The following is a 24004-nucleotide window of genomic DNA, read 5'->3' on the forward strand; positions in this document are numbered from 1 at the left end:
AGCACTTTTTTTAAGAATGTGATCTAAAGAGTTTTTTTTTTCAGATTTGAACACATTTTCAAAACTAAATGATTTAATCGTTGAAATGAAGTGAAACTTCGGGTGTAAAAATATAATTTTCCCTATGATTACATTATAATGATTTATTTTTGTTACAGCATATCTCTAAATAAGTCCCAATCCAATTGAGAAAAATTATAAAATGTGTTTGTGATAAAAGCAGGCCAATAGCCCATTAGTAGCACAATGGGTCACTAGATCCGCATATAATAATTAAAATTTTAATTAATTAATTAGTGGTTAATTAGGGGGCACTACAGTTTTAATTATGATTATTAGAATTATTAACACTAAAATATACCAATAGTATTTCAACTTTGATTCCTGCAAAAATACAAAAATATGGACTCATTCGCCAGTTCCTGATCTGTAGTTAACAATCTAAACAACAGCCAATTGAAAATGAGATGTAAAAATACTTGCTTGGCCAAGTCTTGAGAGAATGATTTTGTTATGTCATTCTCTGATAACAGTTTGATTTTGTTATGTCGAGAATAATCAGAATACTTACATTCAACTCGTTACATGAAATTATGAGATAACTATAATCATTAATGACTTACATTGGACGAGCAAGGAACATTGACACTGTTAAGGGCTGAAAGAAGCAACACCAGCTGAAGTTGAGATACTCAGCAAAGATCATCAGTTTCGGAGCTTAGGATCGACGCCTTGTCGTACCTCCGTCTCTCGATTTCCTTTTCAAGAAAATCGAGACATGTATCTGTCACGTGATTAGGTGCACATCCAGCATCCAACATCATCTTCAAGAACTCGTACGCTTCCTTGAGCAGCCCGGCCTTGCTGTGCACCTCGATTAGAGTGTTGTAGGTGAACACATCCGGGTTTATCCCGCTGCTCTTCATCTGCTGGAACAGCTCGACCGCTTCACCAAACCGCCCAGCCTTCCCGAGGGCATTGATGAAGGTGTTGTACATGACAATGTCGAGGTACCCACCTTCATTGTTCAGCTTGTCAAGAACAGCCTTTGCAAGATCCGCCCTCCCCATCTTCCCGAGACCTTGGATCACCACGTTGTACGTTGCTATGTCCGAAGGGGTGACCGCCTCCCCCATCGCGTGAAGGACTCCCCATGCTTCCTTGAAATACCCTTTCTTGACGAAGGAGCTCATGATGGAGTTGTAAGTGTAGCTATTTGGGTTCACGCGCATATTGGTCAGAATCTCAAACAATTTACACGCCAAACTCAGCTTCCCCTTGGCCAAGAAGATGGATAAGTAGGTATTCACCATGTCAACATCAAAAGAATCTTCACCCTTTGCCAAAACTCGAACTCCTCTCGACAGAGAGAAAGGTGGTGGACCACGGCTGCTGTCAGAGGCAAATTGATTTGCAAGTGAATCCATGTATGGAGAAGATGACCACTCGTCCGCTTCCTCACTGAACTGCTTGGAGTCGTCTGCACCTTCGCCATCCGGATTTGTCAGATGCAAAACTTCGGCTACATCACTTATGGAAGGAAACATTGGTGTATAGTCCCTCTTCTTGCTCTGTGGGCTACTCATTGAAGCTTCCATGGCTGATTTCCACTTGATAAGAGAAGGGACTAAATTCCCATCTCTAATATGCCTCAGGAGCCTCTCAATCGAATCCCACTGACCACGTCTGTAAAGCGCGATCACTAGTGAAGTTATGGTAACCAAATCAACTATAAAGCCCCTCCCCTCCATCTCCTCCACCAGCTGCAATGCTTCCTCAACCCGGTTTTCCCGACATAGATGCAAAATGACAATGCTGTATGTAATTCCATCCACAAAACTATTACCCTTTCTTTTCAAGTCACAAAACATGGAATAAGCAGCTTCTTCTCTTCCGTTCTTGTACAAACCATCTATAAGTATGTTATACGTCCAGCACGAGGCCCTTACACCATCATCATCCACCATTTTTTCAAACAGATTGCAGGCTTCCATCAACTTCCTTGACTTCATCAAACCATCAAGAAGGGAGTTGTAAACAACAGTACCTGCTCGTATGCCGTTGTACTGCATCTCACTAAAGATTCTCAACGCATCATTGATTCTATATGACTTGGCACAACCTTGTATCATAATCCGGTAAGTGAACTCGTCCGGCTCATGACCCGAGGAAGCCTTCAGCTCCTCCCACACAATAAGGGCATCCTGCACCTTCCCAAGCAAGCAAAGGACGTGTATGAGGCTGTTATACGTGCACAAATCAGGTTCAAATGGACCATTCCTCTCCTTCATCTCTTTAAACAAACCCAACACAGAGCTCAACTCACCCCAACATCCTAATGCATGAATGCATATGTTGTAACCCCATATATCCATAGGATAAAGTTTCGTTTTTCGTAAATTACTATAAACTTGTCTGAATTCATCTCTCATGTCTGCCTTCTTGAGTCCCACAAGCACCTCATTACAAGCTATGGCATCGGGAATGACCACATTTTCACCATTTGCTGCGAGCAGTGCAGAATCCACAAGCTTCAATAATATCGATAATGCTATCGAAATCTGATTCTTCCTCATGAGTGCAACAAGAACTGGGCTATATACATCAGGGCTGAAACAGCTGGAACCAATCAATTCCCTCTCAACATAATCCAAAACTTCCAATGCGGAATCATACTTGCCAGCCCTGATGAACCCATCAAGCATCATCTTTAAAGTAATTGAATCCAGAGCCACCCCATCACGCCTCATTGTGGCCACAAGCTCAAGAATGTCATCATGATGATGGTGTGTCAGAAAACAGAGGACTTTGAAAACCTGTGAGTAGGTGCATGCCGAGTGTTTGTAGTTTTGCCTGTTGGAGCACCACCGGAAAAACTCCAACTTTCTTGATGAATCAAGAGAGCCACGACGGAGCACTCGAAGCACAAGCTCTTCTGATAAAGGGATGGCATCTCCTTTCTTCTCTAGCTCATGAATTCCGCCAGGTTTCGAGAGAGTTTTGGCAATGGCAGCGTCGACCAGAAGATCACCCAGTTCAGATACGCTTGCTGACTTAGCAGCTTTTTCTGCCACCGTCATGAATCTGACTCGTGTGGTGATTGGGAGGAGCGATGAAATAGAAGCGTGAAAAATTATAATTGCTCTTGGTACGCCTCCAACGCGCATTATCCTTGCACAGTTAGCTTTTGTTCAATTGTAAATAGGGAGATGAGGCCGGAACAGTCCCTGCCGTGCCCATGCCCGAGGATTTCGCTGTTGGCATCAACACTGAAAAATCATGAATAAGAAGATCTTTAGAACACTCTAGTACTAAATTACACATATGCATCTGAATCTTCAATTGCGGCAAAAAGCATTAAAAACATTATCATGGCAGCATAAGAATCACAATAACCAACACCATCCAAATCCAAGAGAGTTATACCCCTGCAACTGGAATCCGAACTTTTTGTCAATTAAGGAATGCAACAAAGATTCATACACTTATAATCCAAAATCCCGTGAACTTTCCAACTTTGAAAATAATTGTGTCTACAGCACAGGAATGAAGCCTGAGGCAGTGTGCACTCAGTTGTCTTTCCTGTTAGTTACCTTGTGTACTAGTATCTTTTATGCCTATCTTTAAGATTTTGCAGAAGAATTTTGATTTTTAAAACCAGAGTAGGTTTATAGGCAACATTTTATGACTTAGAACAATGGGAGGAAATGCATTTCTGAAATTTTCGAGTCGGTGTCTACATAAGACATTTTGTCAGCTGATCATTTCAAGATCAGCATCTTTTACGACTCCAATATTGCTTTATCACTGGTTTAAACCCCACGAGAAATTCTAACCATCGTGACGCTCTGATAGACAGTGAGTAATTTCAATAATTTATCAAAAATGGACGTTAGGAAAGTTGAGATAACTAAACAACATGATCTTAGTGAACAACATTCAACAACGAAACACATAGATAGAAACAATTAAGTTCCATACAATAAATGATGATTTGGAGAGGCATCTAGACTTTTGATTCTTAAATACCTAGAGATTCAGCGTCTTAATAAGCAGGGGAAGTTTGCTGGCTGAAAGAATGAAGAAAAGAAAATGCATCGTGAGTACCCAGCGAAATAGTTTAATACGCTGACACCATCTTTGCCTTAGAGCAGCGTCTGTATATAGGCATGAAAGGTTTAACTAGGGGTACCCGCACCTGAAAAATGCATTGACAACTACTTAGTTACCTGACGCGGGTACCCGTAAGGCCGAACAGACATTGACATTTTGACAAAACGAGCAAACAACAACAGATTAATCCAACATCAACTGATAAACAAGCAAGTGAGAAATTTCATTTCAAAAAAAAGAGATAGAGCAAAATGTGAACAGCATGCAAAACCTATCATCTGCTGTTAGCTTCTCATCATTCATATCATAGTTTTCAAATCAATTTCAGACAAAGTCTCACTTGCTATTGTAATAAGCTGCATAACTTTTTTAAAAAAGAATAACAAATAAAAATTACTAAAGCTTTCAACTTTAGCCATATTTCTTGATTCGATAATCACCAAGAACACCCGCAAGCATACTCATCAAGCAAACATTACTCACATCAACAACTATAATTTAATTTAGCCATTAGCAATTGTTTACTTCCTAATTTATTTACTCTCACATACAAATGACATGAAGCAAATCATCTCTCGAATTTGCAATAAAAATGATAAAATTTTGCCTATAAACCTACTCTGGTTTTGAAAAACCTACTGCCTGTTTTCTTTGGCTAGCTACTGCCTGTTTTTTTGTGATACAATAACACATTTCTTCCTAAAATAGAAAAAAAGTTTTAAACTGCAGAAAATAGAAACTCTTATCCATTTGAGAATTCTAGAAATTTAAATCCGTTTTCCAATTTGTTAATGCTATAATAACAACTCCATTTGGAAAAATTAAATTTTGCATTTGGACCAAGAGTTGGTTGGGAGTGCCGCATTCTAAATTAAAATGAATTTCTGACACTGAGCCAAAATTTTTGAGTAATATCTGTGGATAAATCCACCTAATACTGAAACATTTCATTTTTTGTTATAAAATTCTAGGCTCAGTTAGATCATCGAAGCATCATTGCAAGAAAAAGCAAATTCTATAAAATACAGAAATGCTTCAATAGATAACAAATTCGAGAAATAAAGCAGGAGAGTTACCCAAAATCTGATTGGAAACAGATACAGCCAGTTAAGCTGTTTTGTTTCAGCGAATCAGCTTTCAATTCAACTAAAAAACCTGAAATTCTAAAATCAGAAAAGGGAAGAGTGGCAGAGATGTGACGGAAAAAAAAAGAGAGGGGCAGAGATGTACCGTGGCCGGAGCTTGAAAGAGAAAGAGAGAAGGTTAGAATTAGGTCATTATTAGAACTTAGAAGTATAGTATTTAATCTTAAATAAATTAAACTTTAGTAAAATCACATTTTATTTGATGCATAAATAAATATCTTAGAGGAGAAGCGTGTTATGGAATTTAGCGGCAGCGGGAAATTACAACTTTTCGAAATATTTAATTTCGCGCGGCTCAGCAAATTCTCCAATTCGAAAACAAGCGCAACTCACACACAGAATTAGAAGAGCTTCCTGAGGAGAGTAATGGCGGACGCATCACATCTGGAGAGAATGGGATGGGAGCTCAAGTGTCCTATATGGTAATTGATTAATTTGTCTGTCAACAGTTTGAGTCTATTTAATTCAGCCGTTTCGCTCACCTGCAATCATGTCTTTTGCAAGTAAGCATTTAGTAAAATGATGATTCGTATACGGTTTCTGATTTCAAGTCGCTTTTGTTGCCTATTATATTGCGTTTACTGATTGATGCAGTTTGTGTATCGAGAAATCGATGAAAGCAGCATCGAGTTGTCCTGTTTGTAAAGTTCCATACAGGCGAAGAGGTATATATTAACTTGTGGAATTCTCATGACTTGTATATCGAGTGCTCCCATTTTGTAATTTTTTTCATTTTCATTTCGCCGAAATTAGGCCTGCGCCTCATATGGATAATTTGGTTAGCGTTTACAAAAGCATGGAAGTAGCATCTGGAGTCAATATTTTTGTCACTCAAACTGAAGCATCACCTGGCTCTTCTGGTAATGACTGCTTTGTTGTGTGGTGTTTGACAATCTTCCATAATTTTCATTAGACAAACAAGCATGCTTTATTTGATGTCTTGCCACAAACTCATTGTTTGCCTCAATTATAATGTGTTAATGTGTGTGCAGTCCAAAATAATGGCCAAATGAAACTAGAAGCTTCAGACATTGGGAATCAGAAACAGCATCACATGAGAGGATCAAAAAGTGCATCAGTTTTTCCTACAAAGAAAAGGATTCAGATACAACCATATACAAGGACCGAAATGGAGCGAGAAAGGCTGAAGGATGGAGCTGCTGAAATCAACAGAAATGAAACTAAAAGCAGTCCTACTTTGCAAAATGACATGCCTACCACATCTGAAAAGGGGGTAGCCAAGTTACCTTCTTTTTTCTGGTTGAGAGATGAAGAGGACATGGAGAAATCAACTCAGCAGACGGATGACAATCTGGTCATGTATACACCGCCAGAAGCTCCTTGCTTCAGCGACATCAAAGACTTGGATGATGAGGTTTGTTCTCCCCCAGATATAGCTTCTAATGTCATCGATTATGAACTAATGCTACCGAATTTAAGATTATAGAGTTCATTAATTATTTCCTGACTGATAATTGATGCAATTACTTTTCTTGGCAACACACTATTTTTAAATTTCATTTGTTTCTTTATGCAGATAGGAGTTGGTAACTTATCGAACAATGCAAATTTCATTGATAGTGAAATGTTTGAATGGACACAAAGGCCTTGCTCTCCTGAACTCTGTTCAAGTCCAACAATACAGGTGCATAACATTTTTTAATATTTCAACAATCCATTATTTACCAAGTTTGATATAATTATGTTGGTGTAGATTGAAGATCATACTGCTGAAGAGTATGTCGCCTTAAAAAGTGTAGAAACGAACTCAACAGAAACTGCTGTTCCATAGAACGGATCTACTAGCACAGGAGGCAAGCGTACAAGGGAAGAAACCTCTGAAGGCAAATGCAGAATGAGAAATTCTAAAAAGAAAGTCAACTCAAATGAGCCTGAAAAAGACAAGAAAGCTAGAAGGATCTCAACCGTAACCGCATTCCGTGCTGAATTTGGCAATGAAATCTATCAAGATTTGCAAGAGGGCAATAAAGACACTCCATTGGTTATAAAAGGAAAATCTAGAAAAAGCAGAAAGGTCCTGCCCAGTGTTCAAGAGAAAAATGTTTTAACTTTATCTGATGAGGTACAGCCTCCAGCAAACGGCAAGGGTGAGGAGTTCACTCAAGTTTCAGCATCAGAAAATTGTGGCAGTAAAGAAGAAACTGAAAAATCTGGCAGTAAAGAAGAAACTGAAAAATCTGAAATTGGAAAAAAGTTCTTAGATACTGAACAAAACAAACGGGGGTCGGTTTCCCAGTTGCTTACTAATCTGCTTCCACCAGGAATGCATGAAGAAATTTCAGATAGATGTGTCAAAAGAAAGTATGTAAATGTCTGTAGAAAGTCACCAAGTTCTGGAAATACAGTTAAATTATCTGTAAAGAGCATGTGCAAGGACAACTATGATTCTAAAGCTTTAGGTGCTAATGAAAAGGATGCAACCAGAGATCACTCTTTTGAAAGGGATCGATCAGACATAAAAACTCCATCAAAAGTTGATAAACCACCTTCCTCCCTTGGCGGGCATGCTTTGCTAAAATGTAATACATCTCCCAGTACAATTCATTGTGCTTTCTGCCAATCATCTGAAGAGTCTGAGGTACATCCCTTTTGAAATATAGCTTATGTTTTTTATTATTTATGCTACATACTAGTTAATTGTCCAAGAAAGGAATGATTTTGTGTATATGGTTTGTTACTGAAATTCAAAAGTTCAGGCTTCAGGGATCATGGTTCACTACGTCGGTGGGAAGTTGGTGATAGATGTCGCAAGAAAGGATGCTATACATGTTCACAAGAAATGTGCAGAATGGTATGACATTTGCAACAATATCTGCACATTTTTCTAGTATGCGGACTTCGCTGGTGGTAGATTAATCAAATTTATCTAGTTTGCTTCATTTTGTTGCTGTCACATGCTACTATCTACCTTTTTATGCTTTATTAGGGTAGTCATCAATAGTATCAATTTGTTAATTTTCATTGTAATATATAGCAAAATGAGGCTGGTCATCTTTTGTAGGGCACCTAATGTGTATTTTGAAGATGATACCGTTGTCAACCTTGAAAATGAATTGTACAGAAGTCGAAGAATTAGGTGCAGCTGTTGTGGCATCAAGGGAGCAGCTCTCGGGTGTTATGACAAGAGTTGTCGCAAGAGCTTTCATGTTCCTTGTGCTAGGTTGACTCCAGAATGTCGATGGGATTCTGCAAGTATAAACTAGCAATTATTTCTGAACATGGAGAAAACACTAAGATTAATATTGTGGTTTTCAACACGTGACAGGAAAACTTTGTTATGCTATGTCCAATTCATAAATCATCTCAACTGCCAACTGATTTTCCTCAATCTCAATCAAGGAAGAAAAGTAAACTTTCTGCTGAAAGGTTTGTTGCACTTTCCAGCAATGTTTACATGGACATTGTGCAGCTTCAAGATTGACTATTCATATTTTAGCATGGTTTATATCACGACTTTCTTTTCCATTTTTACTTCCTCCAGAAAGTCTTGGCTCCATCCACATAAAGTGAAAACGAATGAAGAATGCACAGACAGATCACCCTTACAGTGGAAGTGCCATAAGAGGTTCAAGAATTTGGTGTTCTGCTGTTCAGCTCTCACCAATACCGAGAAAGTAAATAAACCAGTAATTACTTTATTTAATATGTTGTGTGAAATAAGGAGATAATAGTTTTATGTATCACGACTATGGTGTAAATTCAGGAAACTGTTGCTGAATTTGAGAACTTGTTTGGAGTAACAATTCTGAAGAACTGGGATCCGACTGTCACCCATGTAATAGCTTTGACAGATGAGAATGGGGCGTGCCGACGTACACTCAAATTTTTAATGGCTGTCTTGGAAGGAAAATGGGTTTTGAATGTTCAGTGTGAGTAATTTTCTATGTACAAATGAATTTGAATTGACTCTATATTCTTTGTAAGAAGTTATTTCAAATATTTTTATGTACAAGCTTCAATCTATTTGTTTATATATTTCATGCCATTAATATGTTTCTATTGATTCAGGGATTAAAGCTTGCATTGAAGCTGGAGATATAGCTGATGAGGAACAGTATGAAATCTCAGTCGACATTCATGGAATAAGGGATGGACCAAAGCTTGGAAAATTAAGACTTCTAAACAAGGTTAATCTTTTGCTTCTGATGTACATTCTTCACTGTTTCTTCTTTCCAAGTTATTCATATGATTTGATTCCCACTTCCTGTGATTTTGCAGCAACCAAAACTATTTGATGGTTACACATTCTTTTTCATGGGAGATTTTGCGCCTTCATACAGAGGATATCTTCACGATCTTGTGATTGCTGCTGGAGGTAAAGTTCTGAACAGGAAGCCCGTTGCAGGAGACCAGACAACTGCATCTACCAGAAGCTCCAAGACAACCTTCATCATTTACAGTGTCGAGCTTCCTCAACAGTGCAAGCCATCCAATGAAAGTTCAGTCATGGGCCAGAGACGTGCACGTGCAGAAGCTTTAGCCTCTTCTGCCGGAGCCATGGTAGCGAGCAATTCATGGATTATGAATTCTATTGCAGGTTGCAAACTGCAAACGGTTAGTAATTATAGTAAATAGTTGTCTCATCGCCTTTCCACTTGTGATTGTGACAAAAATAGGTTATTTATGCACCGCCGTTGCCTCCATATTCCGTTGTGAACTTTGGTACATGTTCATTTATATATAAGGAAAGTTGCAAAAACAGAATACCATCCTTGCCAAAAATGCAGTATCATATTCACATTGGTTACAGGTTCTTAGCCATATATCTCTCTAGTTGCGAAAGCTACGTTCAACAAGTCTCCTCTAAGGTAACCTTTTTCCACCTGTTTTACATCTCATAATGACACTGCTATTTATAGCAAAAACAAAAAAAAAGCCAGTCCAAGTTCTGAGAGAACTGAAGAGAAACATCATAGTATTCCATCCCATCGTCTCCTTGTCCTAACTCGTTCCTTCTTCGTCTTCTTCTTGTGCTACTTGAACTGAAGAGAACCCTTGTTGCATCTTATCATGCTTTTCAAGCATTGTCTGGAAATGCTCAAACACATTCTCCAAACTCTCTATATCTTCATCAACATCAACAGCGCGTTCCTTTAATCTCCTTACGTTGCCAAAGCTCGACTCAATCTTCTCCCTCATCTCATCTATTGTGCTACACAGCACCATGTTCTTCCCCCGTTCCTCATTGAGCCTCTCCTTCATCGATTGGTACCCATCGTGCGACCTCACGAGCATCTCCCTAAGGAACTTGTTCTGCTCTTCGAACTCCCTTCCCTGCGATTCTCCTCCCACACATTCCTGCACTTTGCTCACCAGCTTCTCGTTCTGCGCCTTGAGGCCGTGCATGAGATCCTCCATCTCGGACAACTCATGCGCCTTTCTAGAAAGCTCAGCAGCCATGATCTCCTTCTCCTTCCCCAGGCTCGAGCACATGAGCTCGAGGCGCTTCCTGGCGGCAGTGCACGCGGTGAGCTCTCTCCTCAGCTTCTCCTTCTCATCCGCCACAGCCTCGACCCTGCCCTTCTTGCCCTTGGGCGGCTGGCTGAGGCCGGTGTTGCAGCGGCGCAGGGTGGTCTTATTGCCAAAGGACTGGCATTTTTGGATTCTTGTCCGAACAGTGTCCAAGATTGTGACCATGGTAGCCACCCTGAGCATTCTCCTGCTGTCTTTGCGGCCTTTGCCGCAGGCGTCTTTGTGATCTTGGATTAGCTTTAGCAACAGCTTTATAGGTGCTGCTGCTCCTGCACCACACAAATACATCTCCATCAATCAAATTCATAGTGAAAAGTATTAGACCATATGTGATTTTTTTTTTACCATCTAAACCAGAATCATCGTGTTGCTGTTCGTCTATCATTTGGGGAATTTCAGGTACTGAATTTGACCGATCCTCGTTTCTCATTTCCTCTATGTGTTGTACTATTCAAGAATGTAATTATTCTATTTTCAATGTGAATACAAAAACACGATAGGGTGATGAAGGAGAATGTGGTCCGACCAACAAAAAGAGAAGATTTTTTGATTTATCTTTTACTGAGAGATGCAGTTAAAGAGCGCTTGGCATGCCAAGCCCTCTCGTTCTGTCTCTTCCTCTCTGTGACTCTCTCTCTTCTTGTTTGTGTATTTAAGTGTCGGAAACTCGGAAGGGAAGGGAGGAAGAGCGGTTGAATTGTTGGGTGGTTACTATTCGACGAAATTGTTGGGAGTGTTTATGTGGGAGAGGCTCCAATGGGATGCAATTTTGCGTGGTTTTCATCTTTTTTAAACGAATATGTTTCATGCAATACAAAAGTTAAGTAATAACCATATGATGTTTGTCTATGTTATTAATGAAAAGTAAATATGATTAGTCTCGTGTGTGTGTGATTGATCCGCGAATTTCTGATGTTAGTAAATGCTGGTAGAGAATAAAGACTACGACACAATGAATTTACGTGGTTCGATTTACTGAAGTAAATCTACGTCCACGGGAAGAAGGGAGGGCAAGATTGTATTGCTTGATCTGGGATTACAGCTTACAACACAGACTTGCTATATGATATTTTATCTCTAGAGAGCTTCACCTTTTTCTATCTGATCTAAGTTCTATTTATACATTGAACTAAGATCGTGGTTTGCATCACCACTAATGATGGTTGTGGATGTCGTGGAGGTCATGGCCTAAGATCGTGGATGTAGCGTAGGTCATGGCCTACGATCGTGGCCTGAGTTGACACCAAGTGGTAGTGGGTGTGTTGGAAGTTGTGGAAATCCTGTATGGGTCCACTAACTCCTTGTTCGGTCGAATACTGAGACCGAACTGCTTTGGTTGCCGATCTGAGAGTAGAGCTTGATGCCGACCTGAGAGCAGAGCTTGATTGGTTGGCTTTTACCGAGCTGTAGGCTGAGGCCGAACTCTTTGTTCGGTCGAATACTGAGACCGAACTGCTTTGGTTGCCGATCTGAGAGTAGAGCTTGATTGGTTGGCTTTTACCGAGCTGTAGGCTGAGGCCGAACTCTTTGGTAATGCCGAACTCATACTCTTCCTTGGGCTTTGGGCTGATGGGCCGTCATTGCTGTTGGGCTTGTTTAGTACGCACCCCATCACTACCCCCCCCGAAGGGCGAAGTGAATCACTTCGGCGAAGTGAGTCACTTCGGCATTCTGGATAAAGGCAAGGGGGAGGCTGATGTCAGGGGACGTGCCTTGCATTAAATGCGACAGTAAAATCCGGCCGTTGAATCCTGAAAAGGTGGGATTCGAAACGGTGCGACGATTTTGAAATCTTCGCCGAATCTGATAAATACCTCCTTTCTTCATCATTGAAGCACTTTTGCGACTGCTTCTTCTGCACTCTCTCTTTTTTGCGAAAATTCTCTCTCCGCTTTCAAGAATTTCTTCAGACTTTCTTCACCTTCAAAAAGTAAGAAAAATGTCTTCTTCTTCTTCTTCGGAGTCGGGTAGCGGTAGGAGAGGCGGTAAGGGGTCTTCTGGCCGGAAAGAGTCCGGGGAGAAGACCGTAGAGTATTTCCATAGTATTTTGAGTAAGGATACTGTGATATCCCTACCCGAAAAATACTTTTTTCCTGGGGGGAAGGCGGTGGTACCTGACGGTGATCATAGGGCTGACTCCCCGCCGGAGGGTTACGCCACCGTGTACGAGGCCTGCTTAGAATGCGGGCTTCGTTTCCCCCTCCCTTCTGCCTTTATAGATTTACTAGATTTTTTTCAGCTTCCTTTAGGCCAGGTGACTCCGAACTCTTGGAGGCACTTGTCGGCCTTCGCTGCCGAACTCCGTAAGTTAGGAAGGGATTTGTCTTTGAAGGCGATCCTTAAATTCTTTCAATTTAAGAGGAAGGGGTCTTGGTTTTACTTGATCCCTGTACAGCCCTTTAGGGCCTTTTGTAAAACGAAGTGGCCGAAGTGGCAAAACCGCTTCTTCTACTATGATAGGACCGCGGCTCCTAGTTTTCCCTGGAGAGGGCCGAAGTCCGTTATCCGTCATCCTCGGCCTGAACCGTTGAACGAGCTCGATGGCGAGCTCAACAAGATTCCCATAGTTAGGAAACAATACACGGAGTCTGAGCTCGTCAAGGGCGACGTCGTGTTCGACATCTCGTCTTCGGACGAAGAGGCCGAGGGTGAGGATTTCTCTTTATCTTTATGCTCTACTGCTTTAACGAAGAAAACTAACCTGGCTTTCTTGCTTTTTGGCAGTGTACATGTTGAATAAGGCTATCCGAAAGTCCTCCGAGCTTGTGGAGCCGGAGAGGCAGAGAGCCCCTCGCTCGGCGTCTGAAGCCGAGAAGAATCCGAAGAGGCAAAAAACCTCTTCTTCGGATCCGAAAGAGCCGGAGCCGTGTTCGGCTAAAGGGAAGGGGAAATTTCATGAGTCCCCAAGAGTGCCGGGGAAAGACCTGGTCATCTCCGAGGTGGTTGCAGACATCCCGGAACACGTCCCTGAGCCTTTTCAATGGCCGACGAATTTTGTGGAGGTAAGCTTTCTGACTTGGCTTCTTTTCCACATTTTTTGATGGCCATTCTGTTGAGTTTTTTCCTTGTTCATCTTCAGAGAGCCAAGCTCGTCTCCGTGGAGCTCTCCAAAGCATCCCACGACTACGAGGAGATGCAGAAGAAGTTGCATCTTGCTCGTAGTCTGGCCGAACAGGCTGAGGCCAAATTTGAGAGGGCCCGAGCTGCTAGGATCTCGGCTCAGGATGAAGCCCGGTCAGCCAAAAACCAGCTCATCATCCTGCAAGAGCAGACGAAGCACCGGGAGGCTCAGAAGGAGGCTGCCGCCGTGGCTGCCCAGGGGGAGGCTCTCCGTGTTTACACGGAGAAACTCTTTTTGAGCAGCCAGTTCTCGGCCTTTGTCGGTAGTCTGGTAAGGCTAATTACCGATAAGGGCGAGCTCGGCTTGCCAACAAGTTGTGAAATCATTACGGCGCTGGGCTTCTCGGTACGACATCATTCTTTCCCGGCGTCCCTCAATCGAGAGATTCCTTAGGCATTTCCCGCCAACAGATGCTCGCACTCCAGATCAAGCCTCTGGTTCCCTTGTTCAAAATCCTACTCCAAGTCAACAACGAACTCCGGAACAGCCGGAAACGTCAAGACGAGAACGGGCTCAGGAGCAACCGGAATCGTCAAGACAGGGACGGACTGAAATTCGCCGAGGAGTTGTGACTATGAGCGAGCAAGATCAGCGGATGCTTATTGCAGAGACTCTTCATCGCCGAGGGGTTAGAGCTTCTGGGGCTCGCGGAAGAGGTGTTGGGTCGAGGATAGCATCTCGTCGACCTGCTTATTCTTCATCTGCTCGGAACAACCGAACTCGGCTTCCAGAGGATTTTGCAGATAGGTGGCTTAACTTTAGCAACCGAGGACAGTAGAATAGTCCTTTGTAATGGCGTAATGCCTTCTCGTAGGGGAGCTGAATTGTCTGCCGAACGAGATTTAATAAATGAAATTTTTTCCTTTCGCTTTTATCACTGCTTACTTACAGTTCAGCGAAACAATTTCATCGTGCTCGTCATCGGTCTTATGAAGTGAGCTTCTTTGATCGGACTCGTATTTGGACTTTGAAGTAAGCTTCTTTGACCGGACTCGTCTTTGATCTTATGAAGGAAACTTCTTTGACCGGACTTGGTTTGTGTTCTAATTTGGCGATTTTTGTCGCCGGGATCGAACTTTCCCTTGTCCTAATTCGGCGAGTTTTATCGCGTGGATCGGACTTTCCCAGTTAACCGAAGTGGTCTTATGCAGTAAACCTCTTTGACTAGACATGGTCGTCCTCGGTCTTATGAGGTAAACTTCTTTGACCGGACTTGGTCGTCCTAATTCGGCGAGGTTTATCGCGTGGATCGGACTTTCCCTTATTGCAGTTCGTTTCAGACGAAGTGCTTATTTCTTAAGCCGAATTGTGGTCTTGTATCTTCCTGAGAAGCTTGGACTCACAATCGTTGGCTTAATGCAGTTCGTTTCAGACGAAGTGCTTGTTAAGCTGAATTGTGGTCTTGTATCCTCCTTGGAAGCTTGGACTCACAATCGTTGGCTTATTGCAGTTCGTTTCAGACGGACTGCTTGTTAAGCTGAATTGTGGTCTTATATCCTCCTTAGAAGCTTGGACTCACAATAGTCTTTAATAATCGATCTAAAAAGGGGATCAGTCTTTAAAGAACGATATACCTTGGTACCATTTGTAAGAGACGACAAGCACATAGAGACAAAACACATAGAGAAAAAATGAAAAAGATGAAGGAAAAAAACTTTAAACTTTTTTTTTTTTTTTTTAAAAAAAAAAACGACAAGTAAAAGGTACAAGTAAGAAACAAACAAATAAAAACATATACCCCTATGACCGAACTAGACACGAGACGGACTGACCGGACTTTTGTCTCTTACAAGTGGAACTTCTTGAGGTTGGAGACGTGTCATGTTCGGGGTACTTGTTCTCCTGACATGTGAGTCAATTTATAAGACCCTTTGCCGAGGACTTCTGACACCCGATATGGACCCTCCCATGTGGGTTCGAGTTTGCCCAGCTTTTCTGCTCGGCTTACTTCGTTGTTTCTCAAGACGAGATCTCCCACTTGAAATTGAAGCTTTTTCACCCTTTGGTTATAATACCGGGCTACTTGCTCCTTATACTTGGCTGCTTTTATGCACGCCAATTCTCTTCTTTCTTCGGCGAGATCTAGTTCTGCTCTCAGTCCGTCGTCATTCATTTCTGAGGAGAAATTTAGAGTTCGGGGACTGGGTACGCCGATCTCCACCGGAATTACGGCTTCAGTGCCGTACACCAGACTATACGGAGTTTCACCGTTGGAGGTTTTGGGCGTAGTTCGGTAGGACCATAGGACTTGAGGGAGATTTTCTACCCATTGTCCTTTGGCTTGTTCTAACCGAGCTTTTAACCCTTTCACCAGAATCCGGTTCGTTACTTCCGTTTGTCCGTTTGCTTGGGGATGGGAAACCGAAGTGAACCGCTGTTGAATGTTCAGCTCTTGGCACCAATTCTTGAACGTCTTGTCGGTGAACTGAGTCCCATTATCCGAGATGAGGATGTGGGGTATGCCAAATCGGCACACTATGTTCTTCCAGACGAAGTCCAATGCCTTTGAGCTCGTTATCGTAGCTAATGGTTCAGCCTCCACCCACTTCGTGAAGTAGTCCACGGCAACGATAAGGAATTTCATTTGCCGAGGAGCTTGAGGAAGTGGTCCCACTATGTCTATGCCCCATTGCATGAAAGGCCAAGGGCTTTGCATAGTGTATAGATCGGTCTGCGGCATCCTTGGGACATTTGCATGAATTTGGCACTTCGTACACTTCTTGACGAGCTGCACTGCCTCTTGTACCATGGTTGGCCAATAATATCCCCATCTCAGAACTTTTTTAGCTAAAGCTCTGGCTCCGATGTGGCTACCGCACGATCCTTCATGAACTTCTCTGAGGATGTAGTCCGTCTCTTCTGGTCCTACGCACCGCAATAACGGCTGGAGGTAAGACTTTCTAAAGAGGACTCCTTCATGAAGTTCGTACCGAAGTGCTCGGCACGTGATCTTCCGAGCTTCTCTCTTATCCTCGGGCAATTGTCCTTGATCCAGATACTGCAAGATCGGCGTCATCCAGTTCGGCGAGCTGGATACTGAATGTACCTCGGCTTCATCAATGCTTCGATGCATTAATTCTTCCGCCTTTGAGCTCGGATCTGAGGCCAACTTACTTAAGGTATCTGCTCGGCTATTTTCCGCTCTGGGAATGCGGATTATCCGAAAATAGGAGAAACTTCGGCTGATGCTTTGCGCTTTGTCCAAATACTTCTTCATTCTCTCGTCACGAGCTTCACTTGTACCCAACATGTGATTTACTATGACTTGTGAATCACAATGGACTTTGAGAGATTTGACGAGCAGACTTTGCGCTAACTGGAGTCCGGCCAGGAGGGCTTCGTACTCGGCTTCATTATTAGTAGTGGGGAATAGGAACCGAAGTGAGTAGGTTACCTCGTGTCCGTCGGGAGCGACAAGTAGAATACCAGCTCCACTTCCCATCTTGTTTGAAGCTCCATCTACGAATCCGCTCCAGCAGTCCGGCGGCTCTACTTCGGATTCCAAGGGCTGTGCTAGTTCGGCATTGGCAGAATTCTTCTGTTCGGCAATAACAGGAATTGCTTGATCGAACTTTGCTTCTGCAAGAAAATCTGCCAAGGCTTGTCCCTTGATGGCTTTCCGAGGTAGATATTCAATTGTGTGCTCTCCCAACTCTATAGCCCACTTGGCGATTCTGCCTGATGCTTCTGGTTTGGTCAACACTTGCCGAAGTGGCAGATCAGTTAAGACGCATACCTTGTGAGCATAGAAGTATGGCCGCAGTCTCCTTGCTGCATTTACTAATGCTAGAGCAATCTTTTCCAGAGGTTGATACCTGGTTTCTGGACCTCTTAATGCTCGGCTTGTAAAATAGATGGGAAGCTGCTTTAGGCCTTCTTCTCGTACAAGCACCGCGCTGATGGTTTGATCCGATGCCGCTAAGTATAAGAATATTACTTCGGCTTCGGTTGGAGCAGAGAGAATAGGAAGCTCGGCTAGATAACTTTTGAGCTCGTCAAAGGCTTTTTTCTGCTCGGCTCCCCACTCGAACTTTGGTGCCTTTTTCAACACCTTGAAGAACGGCAGTTGCTTTTCGGCTGCTTGGGAAAGGAATCGATTCAGTGCGGCTAGACATCCGGTTAGCCTTTGCACGTCATGTATGGACTTCGGCATTGCCATGTTCTGAACGACTTGAACTTTTGAGGGGTTTGCCTTGAGTCCGTCCTTTGAAACCCAACAACCCAGAAACTTTCCCGAATCTACCAAAAAGGTACACTTTTGGGGATTAAGTTTGAGGTTGGCTTTCTTGAGCACGTTGAGAGTGGACTTGAGGTTGTGCTCGTACTCCGAAGTGCTTTTGCTTTTGACGACTATATCGTCAACATACACTTCGACCTCCTTTCCAATCAGGTGCCGAAAAAGCTTGTCTACCATCCTTTGATAAGTGGCTCCGGCATTCTTTAAACCGAATGGCATCTTTTTATAAGCGAAAATGCCGAAATCAGTAATGAAGGCCGTTTTTGAAGCGTCAATCTCATCCATTAAAACTTGATGGTATCCTTTGTATAGATCAAGAAAACAAAAAATTTCAAAGCCTATCAAAGCTTCTACTTTTTTATCTATGTTCGGAAGGGGATAGCAATCTTTGGGACAGTGCTTATTTAGATCGGTGAAATCTATGCACATCCGCCATCCTCCTTCCTTTTTCTTGATCATGACAGGATTGGCCACCCACGAAGGATACTTCACTTCGAATAACACATCCGCCTTCAATAATTGACGGACTTCGTCATGGATGACTTGACTTCGTTCTGCCGCAAAGAGTCTTTGCTTCTGTTTTATCGGCCGGACCGAAGGATCAATATTTAACCGATGAGTGATTACCTCGGGGGGCACTCCGGTCATGTCCAACGGAGACCATGCAAAGACGTCTTTATACTCCTTGAGGAGCTGGATGGTTTTTTCCCGAAGTAGAGGCGTTCCCGCGAAGCCGATCTTAACCGTTCTGGATGGGTCGTCTTCGTACAGCTGAACTGTCATCGAATTCGGCTCCGGTATGACTTCGGTCATTGCCTCTGACTCCGGCTGCTGTGATTGCTATGCTTGGTGGTGCCGATCTGACTGCTCGGCACTTCTAAGCGCAATTTGCAGACATTCCTTTGCTCTCTTTTGGTCACCTCGGATGACCGCTATCCCTCCTTTAGTAGGGATCTTGATGGTGAGGTGATAAGTGGAGCAAATGGCCCGAACTGTGTTGAGCCAGTCTCTTCCCAGGATGACATTGTACGGGGACCGAGCTTTCACCACGAAAAACTCAATCATCGTACTGGAGCTAGTAGGCGCTTTCCCCACCGTGATCGGAAGGCTGATAATACCTTCAGGGCGGGTGTCCTCCTGGGCGAAGCTCTTCAGGGGAAGCGGAGCCGGACTGAGCCGAGCTGGGTCCACTTCTAGTTTGTCGAAGCACTCTTTAAAAAGAATGCTGACTGACGCTCCTGTATCCACCAACACCCTGTGGATCAGTTTGTTTGCCACTCCGGCTTGGATGACAATGGCGTCTTGGTGAGGAGAGATGGCCGGGACGGGATCAGCATCCGAGAACGTAATCACTTCGTCCTGCTTCAGCCTTTTATGCGTTGGCTCCTCTCGATTGGAGCCTCTGCGCTCTGACTTCAGGGACGACTTGGTCTTCCCGGCAGGGAGAGCGTCAATAGTCTGGATTACTCCATCATATTGCGGCTCGTCATCGTCTTCGGGATCCGGCTGCCTTTTCGGATCCTGAGGAGCGCAGTTCGCACCTCTCTGCTTCTTATTCTTCTTTGACTGCTTGCTTTGGTATTTTTTCAATGTCCCTGCCCTCACAAGAACATCGATACCTGCAGCCAAGTTTCTGCACTCCTCGGTATCGTGACCGTGGTCTTGATGGTAGGAGCAGTAGTTATCCTGGGGTCGGCGCGCGGCTGATTTCGTCATCCGCTTTGGCTTTTCGAATAGGTCAGAGTGCAGTTCGAAAATTTCCGCTCTCGGCTTGTTCAGCGGTACGAACTGAGCGGACGGCTTCTCGGGATTGAGACGGGGTCCCAATCTGTCTTGCACCGGAGTCCTTTGAATCCTTTCAAAAGGAGTTCGGCGAGGATGTCCCTGATCGCCAAAAGGAGTTCGGCGAGGATGTCCCTGATCGCTATGATCGGGCTTCCTCCTGTCTCCTCGGGATGAGCTGTCTAAAGACCGTTTGCGACGGTCAGCCTCATCGGCACGGGAGAACTGGTCCACAATGTCCCACATCTCTTGAGCTGTTTGCGGACTGCATTCCACGAGCTTTCTGTAGAGAGCTCCGGGCAGGATTCCATTTTGGAATGCCGAAATGACAAGTAGATCGTTGAGATCATCTACTTGTAGGCATTCCTTGTGGAATCTCGTCATGAAGTCGCTGATCCTTTCGTCGCGACCTTGACGTATAGAAAGCAGCTGAGCCGAAGTGATCCGGGCTTCCGCTTTCTGAAAGAACCTCCTGTGGAAAGCATCCATTAGATCTCGGTAAGATATAATGCTGCCTTGGGGGAGGCTATCGAACCACCTTCTCGCGTTCCCGATAAGCAGCTCGGGGAACAGCTTGCACATATGGACCTCATTGAGACCCTGGTTCGCCATGTTATACTGATAGCGTCCCAGGAAGTCATGAGGATCCACCAACCCGTCATAAGTCATCGACGGAGTTCGGTAGTTCTGTGGAAGGGGAGTTCGGGTGATATCGTCCGAGAACGGAGTCTTCAATGCTCCGTACATGGCGAACCCGACATCTCTTCGGTATGGAGGAGATGGAGATCTCCTGTGATTCCGGTACCGAGGAGGAACAGGAACATGTCGGGGTTGAGGATTCTTCTTCCTGGAAGACACGGCACTACTGCGGTAGTGACTTTCATGTCTGGATGAGGAAGGAGAATCCACCGTTTTCGTCTTCGGCTCTTGGCTCTTTTGCAGGAAGGCTAAGAACTCATCCTGCTTCTCAGCCAAGAACAGCTTGACAGCCTCATTCAAATCAGGCTGCTGGGAAGACTCGGTGTGTGGACCTTTTGAGCGGCTTGTTCCTTCATCGTGAAAACTGGAAGTAGCTGTCTCCCGAGGCTGTTTTCCGGACCTGCGGGCTGGACTAGCTTCCTCATGGTTTTCACGAACGGTATTGCGGGGTAGTGTGTGATCTGGTATGCATTTTTTTGGGGTGGAAAAAGGGTCAAAAATTCGCTTTATCACAAATTTGGTTCTCTGTTTCCCACAGACGGCGCCAGTGATTGATCCGCGAATTTCTGATGTTAGTAAATGCTGGTAGAGAATAAAGACTACGACACAATGAATTTACGTGGTTCGATTTACTGAAGTAAATCTACGTCCACGGGAAGAAGGGAGGGCAAGATTGTATTGCTTGATCTGGGATTACAGCTTACAACACAGACTTGCTATATGATATTTTATCTCTAGAGAGCTTCACCTTTTTCTATCTGATCTAAGTTCTATTTATACATTGAACTAAGATCGTGGCTTGCATCACCACTAATGATGGTTGTGGATGTCGTGGAGGTCATGGCCTAAGATCGTGGATGTAGCGTAGGTCATAGCCTACGATCGTGGCCTGAGTTGACACCAAGTGGTAGTGGGTGTGTTGGAAGTTGTGGAAATCCTGTATGGGTCCACTAACTCCTTGTTCGGTCGAATACTGAGACCGAACTGCTTTGGTTGCCGATCTGAGAGTAGAGCTTGATGCCGACCTGAGAGCAGAGCTTGATTGGTTGGCTTTTACCGAGCTGTAGGCTGAGGCCGAACTCTTTGTTCGGTCGAATACTGAGACCGAACTGCTTTGGTTGCCGATCTGAGAGTAGAGCTTGATTGGTTGGCTTTTACCGAGCTGTAGGCTGAGGCCGAACTCTTTGGTAATGCCGAACTCATACTCTTCCTTGGGCTTTGGGCTGATGGGCCGTCATTGCTGTTGGGCTTGTTTAGTACGCACCCCATCAGTGTGCTTATCAGGTCAATTTAATAAGGATACAATAATTTTTGGATTGAGTTTGGATCGGATTTAGATAATGTATTAGTATTATTTTTATTATTATTCAATTAGAATTATCTTTTTATTTACTCAAATTCATACTATCTCAATTTCTTGTATTGTTATTGTGTACGAGTCATATGTTAGTCTCAATTCTTTCGAATTGAATATTGTTGCATCTTCAAATAGCAAATAGTTGGTTGCGCAACGAGGTATTAGAAGCCACCATCCTCAACGCATGTTCACACTTCCAATCACTTGACATCTATCACCACCTTCAAGTCCATACTAGACCGTCAGTAGAAAATACTCCCTCCGTCCTAATAAATATGAAACATTTGCTTTTCGACACTTGATGTTATGTAGTGTTGTTTTGTGAGTTAATGAAGAGAGAGTAAAATGAGAGAGAGGAAAAAATAGAAATAAAGTTATTTTTATTTTAGAAAACGTTTCATTTTTAATGAGACAAAGAGAGTATATCTTAGGCAAGTGGCGAAGCCACATGAGACAGGGAAGCCCATAGTCCCCACCAATTTCAATGTTTACTTATACATACGTGTATCCTTAAATAAATAACCAAGACATAGCACAGGTGGTTGATTACTCCTATTTTTACATCAGAGTCCACAGTTCAAATCCCATAAGCGCCCTAAAATTTGTAGATTGCAATTTTTAGTTTTCATTTTTTTAATATTTATTGTTTGTTTTAGCTTTACAAAGTCCCTTTTATTTAGTTTTTTTCCTAAGTTTTTTTCCATAAAATTCTAAGAGATTCATAAATGCATCTTATAAATATTATTAGTAAATTTAATTTTAAAATTATTTCGCACATATTATCCATATTTCTTGTAGTCCTCTCGCATCAGTTTTAGACCATGAAGAAACAAAAAATATCTCAAAACCATGAAGAGTAAGTTGGGCTCCCAAAATTAAAATTCTGGCTTCGCCACTATCTTAGGCTACCTAAGAGCATTAGCAGTGGTGCGGATGTCCTCTCGCATCAGTTTTAGACCATGAAGAAACCAAAAATATCTCAAAACCATGAAGAGTAAGTTGGGCTCCCAAAATTAAAATTCTGGCTTCGCCACTATCTTAGGCTACCTAAGAGCATTAGCAGTGGTGCGGATGTCCCGACAGACATCCCCGCGGACATCCCAAAAACACCTCCTGCCACGCCATACGGACATCCCACTGCGGATGCCACGTCATACGGACATCCCATTACACAGTGGCGTACATCCCCAAGGATATCCCGACGGACTTCCCACAATAAAAATTCACAAATTAAATAATTTACGGAATTAAAATTTCGACACAAATACGGGGAAAATGAAACGACTTTATTAAAAAAAACATACTTAATTAAAAAAAATACATAATTATTAAAAAAATTCCATTGTTAAAAAAAACCACCTTCTCACTCCTCGGATTCCCCGCCGCCAGTCCCCTCGTCGTCCTCGCCGCCGCCACCCCACTCGTCGTCACTCTCCGACATGTCTACGAACCCCAAATCGCGCTGCATACTGTTGATGATATCCTTAAGAGACCGCTTGTAATGGCGGTCGTCGATTGGCGTCATTCAACCATTGCACGTAACAAGGTTTCATGTGCCGCGATGCGGGCGAATGAGGGGTTCTCGGGATTGTTTTGGGTGGGTGCTGCCGATTGGGCCTCGCCGGATCAGCTGACGCTTCTCCTCGCCATCCGCGCCGCGAACTTTTACCCAACTGGGCGATGGCGGCGGCCCCGACGATGTGGGCGTCAGGAACTCTGCCTCCGCGAGGGGGAATTCGTGGGAACCAGCACTGCTACTGTACTCCCCGGAGGCGCTGATCTTCGTCCGCTTCGGCCAGCCAGATTCAACACCCGCAGTGAACTTGGCCGAAGTTTACACCACAATATAGACCTCCCAATATTTGAATTCCCCGAACCCCTATGCAGTGTCCATGAACTGATGGTGAGACAGGAGCTTCATATCCTCAGCAGACATGCTGCTGGTTGCCGAGCGGAGGTTGTTTGTGTAAATGCCGGCAAATCAGCTGAGCTACCTCCTCAGCCGCTCCCACTGTTTCCGGCATTGCTCTCCGTTGTGAGGCTTCCCCCCTGGCGGT

The 24004-nt window shown here is 43.5% G+C and overlaps 2 protein-coding genes and 1 pseudogene across 8 annotated transcripts; 1 reads left to right on the plus strand and 2 right to left on the minus strand.

Annotated features, from left to right (window-relative positions):
- Positions 1–494: 494 nt before the first annotated feature.
- On the minus strand, positions 495–5427 carry LOC121741434 (pentatricopeptide repeat-containing protein At4g01570-like). Of its 7 annotated transcripts, XM_042134177.1 has the most exons (4): positions 5344–5404; positions 5190–5268; positions 4030–4198; positions 495–3269 (listed from the first exon to the last, which is right to left on the minus strand). In XM_042134177.1, exon 4 carries the CDS (start codon positions 3165–3167, stop codon positions 693–695), a length of 2475 nt encoding a protein of 824 aa, XP_041990111.1. In that variant the 5' UTR covers positions 3168–3269; positions 4030–4198; positions 5190–5268; positions 5344–5404; the 3' UTR covers positions 495–692. The 7 variants fall into 7 exon arrangements, with proteins under 7 accessions (XP_041990111.1, XP_041990112.1, XP_041990117.1 ...); XM_042134178.1 differs by lacking the exon at positions 5190–5268 and having other exon boundaries at positions 5344–5409; XM_042134183.1 differs by lacking the exon at positions 4030–4198 and having other exon boundaries at positions 5344–5392.
- A 197-nt stretch (positions 5428–5624) lies between these two features.
- Positions 5625–9871, plus strand: LOC121810787 (annotated as a pseudogene).
- A 120-nt stretch (positions 9872–9991) lies between these two features.
- On the minus strand, positions 9992–11351 carry LOC121741435. Its single transcript, XM_042134184.1, has 2 exons — positions 11097–11351; positions 9992–11020 (listed from the first exon to the last, which is right to left on the minus strand). Exons 1-2 carry the CDS (start codon positions 11179–11181, stop codon positions 10221–10223), a joined length of 885 nt encoding a protein of 294 aa, XP_041990118.1. The 5' UTR covers positions 11182–11351; the 3' UTR covers positions 9992–10220.
- Between the last annotated feature and the right edge of the window lie 12653 nt (positions 11352–24004).

The sequence above is a fragment of the Salvia splendens genome, chromosome 7, assembly GCF_004379255.2.
Source record: "Salvia splendens isolate huo1 chromosome 7, SspV2, whole genome shotgun sequence".
Taxonomy (NCBI): Eukaryota; Viridiplantae; Streptophyta; class Magnoliopsida; order Lamiales; family Lamiaceae; genus Salvia; species Salvia splendens.

Coding starts and splice junctions, on each gene's coding strand:
- LOC121741434 (XM_042134179.1), bottom strand. CDS start 3,167: ATGCGCGTTGGAGGCGTACCAAGAGCAATTATAATTTTTCACGCTTCT.
- LOC121741435 (XM_042134184.1), bottom strand. CDS start 11,181: ATGAGAAACGAGGATCGGTCAAATTCAGTACCTGAAATTCCCCAAATG. Junction 11,021..11,096: donor CGATGATTCTGGTTTAGATG/GTAAAAAAAAAA, acceptor TGTGTGGTGCAG/GAGCAGCAGCACCTATAAAG.